This window comes from Xyrauchen texanus, chromosome 20 (assembly GCF_025860055.1).
Source record: "Xyrauchen texanus isolate HMW12.3.18 chromosome 20, RBS_HiC_50CHRs, whole genome shotgun sequence".
Taxonomy (NCBI): Eukaryota; Metazoa; Chordata; class Actinopteri; order Cypriniformes; family Catostomidae; genus Xyrauchen; species Xyrauchen texanus.
This window is the reverse complement of record NC_068295.1, coordinates 9,449,637-9,464,059: the sequence shown is the minus strand read 5'-3', so window position 1 is coordinate 9,464,059 and position 14,423 is coordinate 9,449,637. Positions and strand designations below refer to the sequence as shown.

Genomic DNA, 14,423 nt, shown 5'->3' with positions numbered 1-14,423 from the left:
TCCTCAGGACGACTTTTAAGCTAACGTCGGTTTGGGAGCTACTTTTAGCATTAAAATGCTTCACGAATTACTCCTAGATTAAATTAATGCTGAAAAGTTGCTCCTAAATTTCTGCATTATTAATTCCTTTTAGCCTTTAATATTTTTTGGTGAATACGGGACCACATCACTAGTAATTAAATAGTGGAACAGAGATCATAACAACATTGCCAAATGCATAAAATCAATTATCCTTCATATGCTTACATCATTAAACTATAAATACTATGTAATGGAGTATCTAAAAGCAAAGATGCTTTCCTGACTCAGTGACTGCAGAGCTAAATTACTCAATGTCTTCTCTGCTAGTATAAAACATACACAGTTTGCATTGTCTTCAGAGGACAGTGTCTCAAGATGGAAGCAGGACGAGAGAGACAGGAATTCATCTTCAGTGAGAAAGTGCCATCTATTGGCCGATAAATTCCAGAACTGCTGTCTTTGTGCCATGATGTATTAACATGAGTTATAGAACATTGATTTCATATTAAGTGCTGGGAAATTAGTTGAGCTCTGCTGTGTGTTATGTATGGGCATTGTTTTGATAGGTAAAGAAGGCTGGTCGTTAGGCTATATTATCTGTATGTGTGCATTGTACAGTATGTATTTGATTGTGTGTGATTGTTGTTTTTCAGGGTGAGAAGGGTGACCTGTGTGTCGCAGGAGTGGATAGCCAGAAGGGCGAGAGAGGGGATCCTGTATGTATTTTCTCAAGCTCTTTATTCTATCATGAACACAAAAAGTTTTTGGGTTTTGTTTACTTTGTGATAGTCCATCAACTATGCCTTCTCACCCCACAGGGTTTGCCTGGCCTGCAGGGAGCCAGTGGAATAAAAGGGCAAAAGGTGTGTAATGTATGTTTTATATGTAAGTTCTGTGTGTGTGTGTGTGTGTGTGTGTGTGTGTGTGTGTGTGTGTGTGTGTGTGTACAGGGAGACACAGTATTGTCTAAAAAATTATAGTCTTGAGTAACTGCTTATTCTGGCCAAAAAAATGCCCAGTGGAGATTTATATTAAAAAGAATTGAAATATTGATTTGCTTCTCACCCAAAGTGATTTCATCACTTTAGAAGACATATATTAAACCACTGTATCAGCCTGGTTCCACCCAACTCACGGAACTTGTATAATGCCAGCCAATCAGACGGAAGATTTCAGTCAACTCTTGCCATTTTTATGTTCAATAGAACACTAACATTTATTCATTTAGAAGATGCAGCTTTTATCCACAGTGACTTACAAATGAGGAAAACAGCACAAGCGAATCATCCTAAGGAGACAATAATATGAGAACGGCTGCAATACAAACCTTCAAGTTTAATGTATTTTTTTGTTTCATAAAGAAAGCAAAAAGACCGTTAGTGTATTAGTAGGATTGAGTCAAGTGCTCACAGAAGAGATGCTTCCTTAGATGTTTTTTGAAGGTTGCAAGAGAAGCAGCTGTTTGGGTGGAGCCGCTTCGAACAGAGTGAGGGCAGTCTGTTAGCATCTGAGACTAAATAAATGGCAACTGTTGTTCATTTATTCACTGTTCTTTTTCTTTGTGTGTCTGTGTTATTGTTCCTTTAGGGTGAAGAAGGCCCCCGAGGACTTCCGGGACCTGTGAGTTCTTTACAGTTTTCAATCAATTTGCAGATCTATTGCAAACACAGTACAACTTATTAGCCTTCACATATTAAAGCAATAGTTTACCCAAAATTGAAAATTATGTCATTGTGTACTCACCCTCATATCATTACAAACCCTTATGCTTTTTATTATTGGAACAAAAAGGAGAATTTGAAGAGTCTTCAAGCAGCTCTTCTCTGTTTTTTGACAAGTAACAGTGACCAATTCTACCAATGAATAAAATAGCTTTTTATGGTAAACATACTGAATTTTAAGTCATCATCCAATGGAAATCTTACCCTCATTCATAACAATGTCATTATGTCTGGTTGGAATTATGTGTGATCAATTTTGATTGATTTTGATTGAGCCTGCCATAATGTTTGATTTGAGTGCTACAGTTGAGGGAACGTTTCTCAGTAAAAAACGTATATTTTGTCACACAATACTTTCGTATGGGTTCAGAAGGCAAGTCGTTGTGTAGTCATTATGAAATGTCCTTGTATGGAAAAGTGCTACAGTTGAAGTCAGAACTTTACATACACCTTAGCCAAATACATTTAAACTCAGTTTTTTACAATTCTTAACATTTAATAATAGAAAACATTCCCTGTCTTAGGTCAGGTAGGATTACAACCTTATTTTAAGAATGTGAAATGTCAGAATAATAGTTGAGAGAATGATTTATTTCAGCTTTTATTCCTTTCATCACATTCCCATTGGGTCAGAAGTTTACAAACACTTTGCTAGTATTTGGTAGTATTGCCTTTAAATTGTTTAACTTGGGTCAAACGTTTTGGGTAGCCTTCCACAAGCTTCTCACAATAAGTTGCTGGAATTTTGGCCCAATACATTGACTTTGTTGTCCTTTAGCCTTTTTGCCACAACTTTGATGGTACGGGTCATTGTCCATTTGGAAGACCCATTTGTGACCAAGATTTAACTTCATGGATGATGTCTTGAGATGTTGCTCCATATATCCACATCATTTTCCTTCATCGTGATGCCATCTATTTTGCAAAGTGCACCAGTCCCTCCTGCAGCAAAACACCCTCACAACATGATGCTGCCACCCTGATGCTTCACGGTTGGGATGGTGTTCTTCGGCTTGCAAGCCTCACACTTTTTCTTCCAAACATAACAATGATCATTATGGCCAAACTGTTCAATTTTTGTTTCATGGACAGTTCTCCAAAACGTAAGATCTTTGTTCCCATGTGTACTTTCAAACTGTAGTCAGGCTTCTTTATGGTGGTTTTGGAGCATTAGCATCTTTCTTGCTGAGCAACCTTTCAGGTTATGTCGATATAGGACTTATTTTACTGTAGATATAGATACTTGTCTACCTGTTTACTCTAGCATCTTCACAAGGTCCTTTGCTGTTGTACATAATTAACCTGGTACCTTCAGGCATTTGGAAATTGCTCCCAAGGATGAACCAGACTTGTGGAGGTCCACAATTGTATTTTTTATTTAGGTTTTGGTTGATTTCTTTTGATTTTCCCATGATGTCGAGCTAAGAGGCACTGAGTTTGAAGTTAGGCCTTAAAATACTTGAGCAGGTAAACTTCCAATTGACTCCAATTAGACTATCAGAAGCGAATTGGTGAATTGCAAAAAGGCTTGACATCATTTTCTGGAATTTTGCAAGCTTTCCACAAAGACAGAGGTTGATTTTCAGGAAAATCAACCTACAGATTTCCTACTTATAGTTGTCCCTGCATATCAAGCTGGGATAGGAGAAATTATTTTAACAATGTAAAAGTTACACTCGTCAGCTTAAACAATCAGGAACGATTTTTGAGTAACATTTTAAAATTAGGTTCCATTTGTTGACATTTTATGATCAAAGGGAGCATTGTGAGAAATATAAATTGTACATGCTGTCTTTAGTTTGACATCTTACTCTGTATGTATGTGTGCTAACTACAGAATCACACCACACACACGAAGAGTCCATGACCTTCATAGATGCTGTTAGTTTCTCTTGTCTTATCCTCTTTTGGAATGGTCTCTGCTCCAACGAGCACATACTCCTCTCCTTGAGCTAAATATCTCAGTCGGACATAACAAATATCTTGACCTCATATGATTACCGTTCCCGTACTATTCCGGTCAACATTTATTGTCCTTGGCTGTCTCGCAAGTCTTGCTATCACTATACTATTGGCTGTTGGTTGTTCTTTGTTCTATGAAAGGTATAAATATTATGCTTGCTGTACTAAACTTTGAGTAGATTGAACAGAAGCAACTGTGTGTTGTTGTTCTTTCTGCTTCCTTCATGAAGTCTTCAGATACGCAGACTCCCGACTGCACTTAGCTTGGCATGTCCTGAAAGGGACCGAGGAATTCTTGATGGTAGAAGTGTTGTATCTACAACGAGATCCAAGTTTTATTCCTAACATTAACAACATTAGTAAACATAAACTTACAATAAACAATATTTTTACAGCATTTATTAATATTTGTTTATGTTAATTTAAGCATATAGTAATACATTTTTTAAATCAAAAATTGCATTTGTTAACATTAGTTACCGCATTTTGAACTAACAATAGTATTTTTATAAACTAATATTAACGAAGATTAATTAGTGCTGTAAAAAATATATTGTTCAGTGTTTGTTCATGATACCTAATGAACCTTATTGTTAAGTGTTAACTATTTTGGGTAGTTACTGATATAGGACGGTGTCCTACTGTATATCAGTGCAGCAGTATTGGACTAGTACATAGGCTTTATCTCTAATGTGCTGACTGGTTACTAATAAGAAAACCTACGAGCCTTATGAAGCTAACAGCTTTTTGTTCACACTTAACAAGAAATTTGCAAGGATGGGAACAGTATTGCTGGTGTCCATTAAATCAAAAAGGTAAGATGAAAGGTGCGATTTGACAGCAGGTCACAAAATCAATTGATGCTGCCTGCTGTGTGAATCTAGAGCTAAATGGGAAAAGCCGGGGCACTATAGCCCTTGTAATCAAATTTACAAATATTCATGATGCCAGAAAAGAACAAAGATTCGGATTACAGCTTTGCCACTCTTTTTTTTTTTTTAAAACAGCTAATTAAGCTTATGAGCGACGCAAATATAAACTGGCTTTTAAGAGAATGATTGTTCACTCATGGTTTCCTCTTTGGTTTGTAATTTGATTGTAGCTGGCTGTGAATGGATCATGTTGTTTAGTATAGTTCTCTTTTAATTAGGGATGTTTAATTAATGGCTTTTTTTTTCGTACACAAAAATAACTTCAAACAAATGTATCCTAAACCCCATTTCCAGATTTGAATAACATTCTAGTTATAATTAGCTGTTTTTTGCATATCAAACCAGAGCAAGTCAATGTATGGTTGTGCTCAGCTGACTTAGACAAAGAACGGTGCATTGTTAGAAAAAAAATAAAACATAACAGCTTTAGCATAACAGCATTTTAAGGTATCATAGGAAGGAACTCTCCAGATGTGAAGGCTGTTCCAAAATGTTAGCAGAAAAATTCTGTTGCTTTCTAAGGTACTTTCTTAGTTGGTTTCTGCCAAATTCTAAAGCTGCATGGCATGTAGGATGCACTACTGCAAGCTCAATGAGAAAAAATATTTATTATAAATATACTAAGATTTCATTCTGTACAGAAAAGTATATATACAATTTAGGGCTGTCAATCGATTAAAATTTGTAATCGAATTAATTACATGGTGTCCCGATTAATTCATCGCAATTAATCGCATTTAAGAAAGCCCCTCATATAACAATAATTCAATATATAATGATGAAATAATTATACATATCTTTAAATATGTAAAAATTATATATATATATATATATATATATATATATATATATATATATATATATATATATATATATAATAAAAGATATTCAGATAGTTAAAATGCATTACATTATTTTAGCAGAAGAGTTAATCATTGATAAGACAAAACAAAAAGTGGCTTTAGAATACAATGTATTGTTTACTACCATATTATTGATCATAAGTCAATCATTGGCATACAGTTCACAGCAATCCATTACACAAGTGAATTTGTCAATCCGTTGGAGATTTATTATGAGGACCCGTCAATTTCAACAAGCATCAGACATGCTTGAGTAGCGTCTCGGGTGAGTTGCGTCATAAACATAAAATGTTTAGGTCACTGTGTCAAGTTAAATATAGTTTAATACTCAATCTTTAAACACATCTTGTGATCACTTAGTTCGGATTTGTGCTCCTTCAAGTGTTTTAAACGTGTGTTGTTCTGCCTACTGAAGTGTTTTCTTCACTGTATAAAATGCGCGTTGCTCATACAGCTGAAATTTCACTTACTGCCCTCTGGAGTAAACAGGAGGTACTAAAAGCTTGCATTTAAATTTTGTAAAAAAATGTATGTTAGTTATTTTTTGTAAAATTAATCGCACAGAATTAACACGTTAAATCGACAGCCCTAATACATTTTTTTTTATAATTTAAATTTTACTTTTTAATCACAATATGTGTGTGCAATGTACAGTATTTATTTGCTTATGAGAGTACTGCATCATTACATTAGCAACATGCTATCGTCAAACTCCATTAGAATCAATTGTTTTTTGTAATCCAATCTGAAATGCTACCTATGAAGAGCAATCCATACAGCATCACTCATTTGTGAGGTTCTATTTCGGTGCTGCCTTAGAGAGTTGCTGCCTGTTTAGGCAGTATACAGTAAGGCAGCTCACTCATGGTTTAAAAGCAAAGCTTATGTATATTACTTGCTTTTAGGGGCTGTTCACACAGCATGCGTTCTTGCTTTCAAAAACACAGCACAGTGAAATGGAATGGAATGAATGCAGTGCGTTTTTTTGTGCCTTTTAACATGGCACATGCTTTTAAAAATTCACTGCTCGTGACGTGAGACACTGAAAAAGAAAGATATACATTGCAATGGTCAAAGACGTCCATCTGTAGCGCATGTTTACATAGACCAACAACTAAAAAATTGTGCAGATGGAACAAAAGAAAGCATCCTTAGGTGTTCACCGATCACCAGGTGTTCATATTTAGGTCACACAGAAAATATATTTTGCCTCCAGCTGCACTGTTTATTTAATTGTTTTCTATGTAAATATGAGCTAGATGGACTTCTTTGACAATTATGCTATATATTGAGTTCCATGTCTCGCTGTTTTTCAGCATTTTGTAAAGGAGTGCTGCATTTTTAAGATGCAGTGTGAAGTTAAAAAACTATAACTTTTAAAAACACATATCGAAACTCCTGCAAACACTTCCATTCGTTGCGCTCTGTCTAGCTTTTTTTAACGCAAGAACACATTTGATCTGATCGGCCCCTAATGCAGCACAATGAGTAAATGTACAAAACAAGCACATTCTACATCCTCTAAACCAACTTTTATTGAAGTTACAGTTCATCATCCTCCTGTTGTTTCATCTTTATTCATGAACTTTTATAGTGCATGAAACAGTAAATGACTCGATGGGTATCCCTCAAAACAAGCTGTCCTTCATCATTGACTGAGAGCCATCAGAATGATTGACAGGCCATTAAACCTGCTGAGCACTGGATAAATGGAAAGCCATAATGCAAATTCAGAATCCACCTCTCTGTGGTAGACCATAATGGTTTGAAGAGGGCCATTTGGGTCTGTATTCAGCGAGCTGTTGCAGGGAAAGGTTTGTCTTATTAAATATCATAAACCCTGGATGAGTACTAATCTTTTGCATAGAGGGAGTCCAGACAGTTAGTTGAAAAAGAGAGAGAGGAAACTTATTTTTATGCTTGTCTAGAGATGATGAGGATATCAATGACCAGAGACCAGATCTAAGTGTGGACTGTTATGAAACAAAACTGATTTGAGTTTTTAATGGAGTGTGTTGCATATCTCCAAAAAAGAGAGACCCATCGGAGACCCATTTTTAGATTAAGCACAAGCTCTTCCTCTTGACCCAACTCATTATAGCCTAAAGAATGCTAAATTGACCACCCAATTTTTCAGATGATTTTTTCCAGACAATGTTTTCCATAAGTTATCTCCATAGGGAGCTAAAAAAAGAACTTCTATAAAGAGTTTAAAGATTTGCACTTAAATAATTTTTTAAGGGGAATAAACTTCCATTAAATTGCAAATGATGTATTTGAAGAAAAAATTACAGTACAATATACAGTAAAACTATCCACTAAAAGTCATTGATTATTAGTATAAAAACAACATATTTGAATTTATTTATATATATACACAGTATTTACATAATTATGGTAGTGCAGTTTTTCCCTTGGAATTTGTTAAATGTTATTTGAAATAAAATATTTCAAAAAATGTCCCTACATTACTTTTTTCTTAATTTTTTTTTTTTTTTTTTGCAATTGTATTTAAATGAAATTGAAATAATGGAATATAAGAATGAATAATACATGAAAATGTAAGCAAGTGAAAATAAATAATAAAGATTTTCTGTTTTCTGTTTATGTATGCAGGTTATGACAGCACATGGTCTGAGACTATCTGGACCTGTAAGTTTGCCTTTGTAGATGTAATTTAGATGTTAGACTATTTACATTATAGTATTACACACTTTTTGTTCTACAATTAATTTGCATGTGAGATCCATAATACAGATATAAAGCATTTTTTATGCCTAGGAGGACATTTCGTTTAAATTCAGTCATATATGAGCTGTAGTACCATACCGTATATGCACTATAGATGGACTCATGCTTTCTTCGAATGCAACCATGATTTAATGAATAACCTTCTTTGTGTGTGTGTGTGTGTGTGTGTGTGTGTGTGTGTGTGTGTGTGTGTGTGTGTGTGTGTGTGTGTGTGTGTGTGTGTGTGTGTGTGTGTGTGTGTGTGTGTTGTGTTGTGTTTTTGTGTTGTGTTTTGTATGTTTTGTTTTGTTACCTCTCGCTCTAATACATGAGGGGGAAGGAGGCGAAAAAGGCCAGAAAGGAGACCAGGTGAACATCCACAAATTAACATTAAATAACAAACAGCGTTTGTACAGTGTTAGAAGAAAGTTCAGAATAAGTTCATCTTTCTAAAGCTAGTCTAACAGAAAAAATTGTTTCAGCAGAGGGGAAAAATAAAGGCTGTTTTGTCAATAAAACAGATAGCCAATCAAAACACTTGATCCAGCTCTCTTTCTGATCTCTGAGATGCTGGTGGAGTCGCTCAAAGGTTTCAAAAGGGAGAATGTTGTTTTAAAAGCATGGACACATAAAAAGCATAATGTTTTTCAACCTTGAAACTGTCTTTCTCTATTGTAGGTCTTGTAGAAAATTTGATTTCATGTCATTTTAGCATTTTCTCTTCTTTCTCCAGGGTGAAAAAGGTTCTGAAGGCCCTCAAGGACTAAAGGTGAATGAAACTTGTGAATGATATCTCTTTATTTAAATATAATGTTTTTATTGCATTTTTTTTAACTTGTTATTGGTCTCATAAAGGGAGATACTGGATTACCTGGGCTGACAGGGACACCAGGACCTGAGGTATGAACTCAAACTTTCATAAACCTCCAACCTGGCATCTTGCAGTTTCACAAAGATCAAAATAACATTTTAAGTCCTTCTTCTTTAGTTTTACCGACTTTTTGTGAACCTTGTCAACATAGTTGGCCAGGAGAGCCACTCTGCCATGATCTCTGTGATTTACTGACTAGTGCAAAAAGCTTTCTTACGGGTGGCTACTTGCAACCAGTTCCTGCTGGGTTAAATGGACTATGGAATGTTACTAAGTTCACAAAAAGACTGATTTTTGACCTTCTTTTCAGCTAAGGGTACAGAGAGAGACCTCTCAGAATAGCAAGCTGTCAAAATGCTAAAATTTTCACAGTTGGGAAAAAATCTGAGTAACTAAAATCCAATTGTGCATGACCCTGGCATAGAGAGCAACTGAAAACAGCCATTGAATGTTCTTGCTGCAAATTTTCTGTACTTAAATTTTAGCTTGTGACTTGGCAGTGCCTTACTGTGAGACCTGGAATATGGTTCATAACACTCGATTGAAGAGATCTCAACATCTGTTTGTGTTCTTACAGGGAAAAGCAGGTCCCATTGGCCTTCCTGGTCTTCTTGGAGACCCGGTAAGCAGCAAACGTTTTAGTTTTTAATGGTGATTTAAGGCAAGCCTTACAATTACTATTGCTTATAGTTAGGTTTAGGTATTTGAAAAAAACCTAACCCTAATTATTAAACCATAGTGCCTGAACAGCAACGTTTGTGAGTGCACTGAAATGCACTGAAAACCACTCAGAACACCCTAACAACCACCTAGAACACCCTAGCAACCACATAGAAATGCACCGAAAACAATTAAAAACACCCTAGCAAACCCCACCCCCCAACACCCTAACAACCTTCTAGAAAACCCTAGCAACCGCAGAGCAATGCACTAAAAACCACTCAGAACACACAAACAACCACCTAGAACTCCCTAGCAACCACATAGCAATGCACTGAAAACCACTGAGAACACCTTAGCAGCCACCCCAACCCCCTAACAACCACCTAGTACACCACATAGCAATGAACTGAAAACCAATTAGAACACCTTAGCTGCCACGCAGCACCCTAACACCCACCTAAAACACACTAATAACCACAGAGAATACCCTAGCAACCACCCTGAACACCTTAACAACCAACTAGAACACCTTAGCAACTGTAAAGCAATGCACTGTAAACCACTTCTAACACCCTAGCAACCACCCCAACACCCTAACAAGTACATAGAACATTGTAGCAACTGCATAGCAGTGCACCTGAGAATCACTCAGAGCTAGCAGCAACCCCAGCATCCTAAAAACCACCTAGAATACCATAGCAACCACATAGCAATGCACTAAAAACCACTGAGCAGAGGACCAGGACTTTTCCCAGTGGGCCGGCCTTGAAATGGGTCGATAAGCTGAAGAGGACAGCGTTCTACAACTTCATGTTGAACACTATAGCAACTGCATAGAAATGTATTAAAAACTACTTTGAACACCTTAGAAATGACTCCTAACATCATGACAGTTAATTTTGCTTCAGCAAGCACCACAAATTTTTCAGTAAATGTGAAAACATAGTTATTTATTCTAATCATGCACTCCACATTCTTATAGTTTTTCTATACACTCACTCACACACACACACACACACACACACACACACACACACACACACACACACACACACACACACACACACACACATCAAACAATAAAATGCATGTAAAAATGTATATCAATAAAGAGAGGAGAGAGATGAGGATTCAAAATGGTAAATTGTTGCACAGTAATCAGTCGGTAATGTGAAAATTAATTTGCAGAGACGGGTACATCTGAGATCTCGACATGTGTGAGGAAACAGCATCAGCATCACAATCTGTTCACTGCACCTGCTGTTGCTAACAAGCATCTGCCTTTATTCCAAAACAATGGGGTTATATTAGGGAGAAAATAAAAGTGTACAGTGGAACCTTCCAAATGTTGCTAAAGCTTATAGAAATGTGTCTTATCTTTTCTGATTGACAGGGCTCTGCCGGTCAGCCAGGACTACCTGGAAAAGATGGAATGAAAGGAGCGAAGGTAAACAAATGCACAGTTCGGATTTGGACACAGTGGAAGCCATATAACCTGACTGTTTGAGTGGGGCTGTATATATGTAGTTCACATAAAATACTTGTTGACAAAGTTGATAAGTCCTGCAGTGTGCCATGCTCTAGGAGAGAAAAGGCATTTTTACTTAAAGGTGCTGCAATTAATTTTAGCCATTTTAGAATTTAAACAAGCTGAGCAGTTGGATTAGCCATGCCCCCTCTTTCCTTAAACCCCAGCACTCCAAAGATACCAAATGAGCTTTATTGAGACAGATATCGAGCAGAAATGGTTGTCAGAAACAACAGCTGCAAAATAGAGCCCTCAAATGACAAATGTAATGAACAACATGGCATAAAAATGGCTTTAAGCTTCAATAATTCGTTGCAACTACAGTACTACAGTACTTTAAGAAGCGCCACTTTTTACTTAAAGGGATAGTTCACCCAAAAAGGAAAATTCAGTCATTGTTTATTCACCCCTGTGTTGTTATAACCCTATATGACTTTCTTTTTTTTTCTTAACACAAAGGGAGAAAATGAAAAAAATTGTTATGCTCAGTGATGTCATACAATGGCAGTTTATGGTGACCACCTCTTCAAGCTTCAAAAAAATGCAAGACTATACTTCAGAATTCTAATAAATGACTCCATGAGACTAATGACTAATAAATAGTCCAATTAATTATTTAGTGAAACTTTTGACAGACCGTTGATCTCCTGTGCACTTTCATGAGTGCAACAGAAAATGCATCCACCTGGCAACATGGTGCGTTCAAGGGAAAATCCATTTTGTTTATCTAAAAACAGGTCTTCCACAGCTATAGCGACAACAAAACACAACACGGCTGTACACAAAACAGAGAACAGAACAAAGGAAATATGTCTGAAGAGTTTTTAGTCAAAGAATTGATGCATTTATATGCCCAGCCTTATTTTTTGAATGGAGTATTTGGAAATCAATCAAAAGCATAGAGGAGGCTACAGGCAGGCATAGTCGAAGCATGTCCTAACCTGACAGCAAACGCCACACGATAAAGGGTGTATTTTCTATATTAATCAGAGATTTTGTCCTTACCAGTAGTGACGAGCGACGGCACATTCTATTGATCACTTGTTTGAAATTTTCGGCATTGCACCGATAACTGTCCGTTGTGAACTGGCACCAGTCCAAAAACTTTCTCATAACAATATATTAAAGCTAGCATCTCTTGAGCCAGTTAAAAGCTACTTGATTTTGGCCAAGAATCTTACATCTACTGAATGTTCTCACTCTCTTCATGTCTCTGCCAAATACTCACCAGTTCAGAATGAAGAAGAGGTGACAGACACTCCATCTGTCTGTTTGATTGAGGACTTATTAATAATAAGGCTGGGCATAGAAATGTATAAATTTTTCGACTACAAACTCTTCAGACATGTTTAGTAAGTTGTTCTCTGGTTTGTGTGCGGCTGTGTTTAGTTTTCTGTTGTTAATATCGCTGGTGGCCCTGTTGAAGCGAAACAAAAAGCATCATGAGAGAGGCAGCAGAACTAATGTTACTCTTCTGCTCTTTAAATTGACCTCTAGGCAGGGAACAACGAGAGAGATTTAAAACTAATACACCTAATTGTATTTTAGGAATGTCTTCTATTTACTGAAATTAGCATAAAGTGACTATAACTTAGAGCCATTGAAAAATGGCTTCTCGATAAAGTGTTCCATTGAGACAGCTTGCCCATGTGAGGGGTAAACTGTGTCATGTCATGGTGCAGGTTGAGTCATTGGGGAAAATAAATGAAAAATGTATTTTGTCAGTAACACTTCACAATAAGGTTCTATTTGTTAACAAAGTAAATGCATTAGGTATCATGTACTAATAATGAGAAATATATTTAATAATCTTTGTCAATGCTAATTAATAAAAATACAATTGTTCTTTGTTAGTACATACTACATTAACTAATGTTAACATAAACAATGTTTAATTAACACAGGTTACCCTAAAGCATTTATCTAATTATTTTATAACCATTATGAATGCAGTTTTTATATTAATTGAGAGACTACATTATTTGTACTTAAATGGATAGTTCACACAAAAATTAAAATCTCTCATTTACTCACCCTTATGCATCCCAGATGTGTATGACTTTCTTTCTTCTGCTGAACACAAAGATTTTCAGAAAAATATCATAGAAGTGAATGGTGGTCAGAACTTTGAAGGTCCAAAAAGCATTTAAAGGTAGTATAAAAGTAGTCCTTTATAATAGTGATGTAAAAGGTGTGGGTGAGAAACAGATCAATATTTTAGTCTTAAAATTTACACTTATAACATAATACATTCATATTTGATGCATTATATGCTGAAGCACCAGGGAGTTAGTTTCAAGAAGCATTTCCTAACCCTAAACACTTCACTGAGCTACTGTATGTTTTGTTTGTACATGTATATTGCAAAGGTTTGAACCTGCTTTAAGCAGATGCTGAAAATGTTATATTTGTAGCTTCAGAGATAAGATCGATTAAATCTGATCTACATCTCTTCCTTAATATGTAGATTAGTGCAGTCTTTTTGATGAGGCTAAGCATAGGTGGATCTTCAAAGCACTAAGACTTGCAGAGATTATAATTCTAGAGATTATAATTCTAGAATTGTAGAGATTATAATTCTAGGTTGGTGGCATTTTCCCCACATGTCTGGAATGTTTACACCATGCCCTTCTTTTTAAGGCAGGTATGTGTATGTTTGTGTGTGTGTGTGTGTGTGTGTGTGTGTGTGTGTGTGTGTGTGTGTGTGTGTGTGTGTAGGGTGATGCAGGTGGAGCACCAGGCCCAATAGGCTCCCCAGGTCCCAAGGGTGAGCCTGGTGAGCCCTGCAATGCTGGACCATGCAATGCGGTAGGATCTCAACACCATTTCTGTCTTTCTCTTTCATTTCACATACATGATCTCCATCAGAGACATTATTAGGATGATACGAGTCACTTGTGTATCACTTGGTTAAAGGATGGGCAAGGAGGAGGTCGGAACTGGTAGAACAATAAATTTTAATTACATAAACTCAAATTACAACAACATAAAACACATAGACACACACACACACACACACACACACACACACACACACACACACACACACACACATTGTGTTTCCATGTTTATGGGGACTTCCATAGACATAATGGTTTTATACTGTACAAACTTTATTCTATCCCAAACCTA

General features: G+C 36.3%; 1 protein-coding gene across 1 annotated transcript in view; it reads left to right on the top strand.

Annotated features, from left to right (window-relative positions):
* LOC127661127 (collagen alpha-1(XIX) chain-like) overlaps nucleotides 1-14,423 on the top strand; it is a 180,886-nt gene that overhangs the window by 102,191 nt on the left and 64,272 nt on the right. The window contains exons 17-26 of the mRNA XM_052151705.1: nucleotides 675-737; nucleotides 840-884; nucleotides 1,609-1,641; nucleotides 8,116-8,151; nucleotides 8,563-8,598; nucleotides 8,963-8,998; nucleotides 9,085-9,129; nucleotides 9,678-9,722; nucleotides 11,157-11,210; nucleotides 14,010-14,099. Coding sequence (XP_052007665.1) covers nucleotides 675-737; nucleotides 840-884; nucleotides 1,609-1,641; nucleotides 8,116-8,151; nucleotides 8,563-8,598; nucleotides 8,963-8,998; nucleotides 9,085-9,129; nucleotides 9,678-9,722; nucleotides 11,157-11,210; nucleotides 14,010-14,099 — 483 coding nt within the window. The remainder of the gene's footprint in view (nucleotides 1-674; nucleotides 738-839; nucleotides 885-1,608; nucleotides 1,642-8,115; nucleotides 8,152-8,562; nucleotides 8,599-8,962; nucleotides 8,999-9,084; nucleotides 9,130-9,677; nucleotides 9,723-11,156; nucleotides 11,211-14,009; nucleotides 14,100-14,423) is intronic.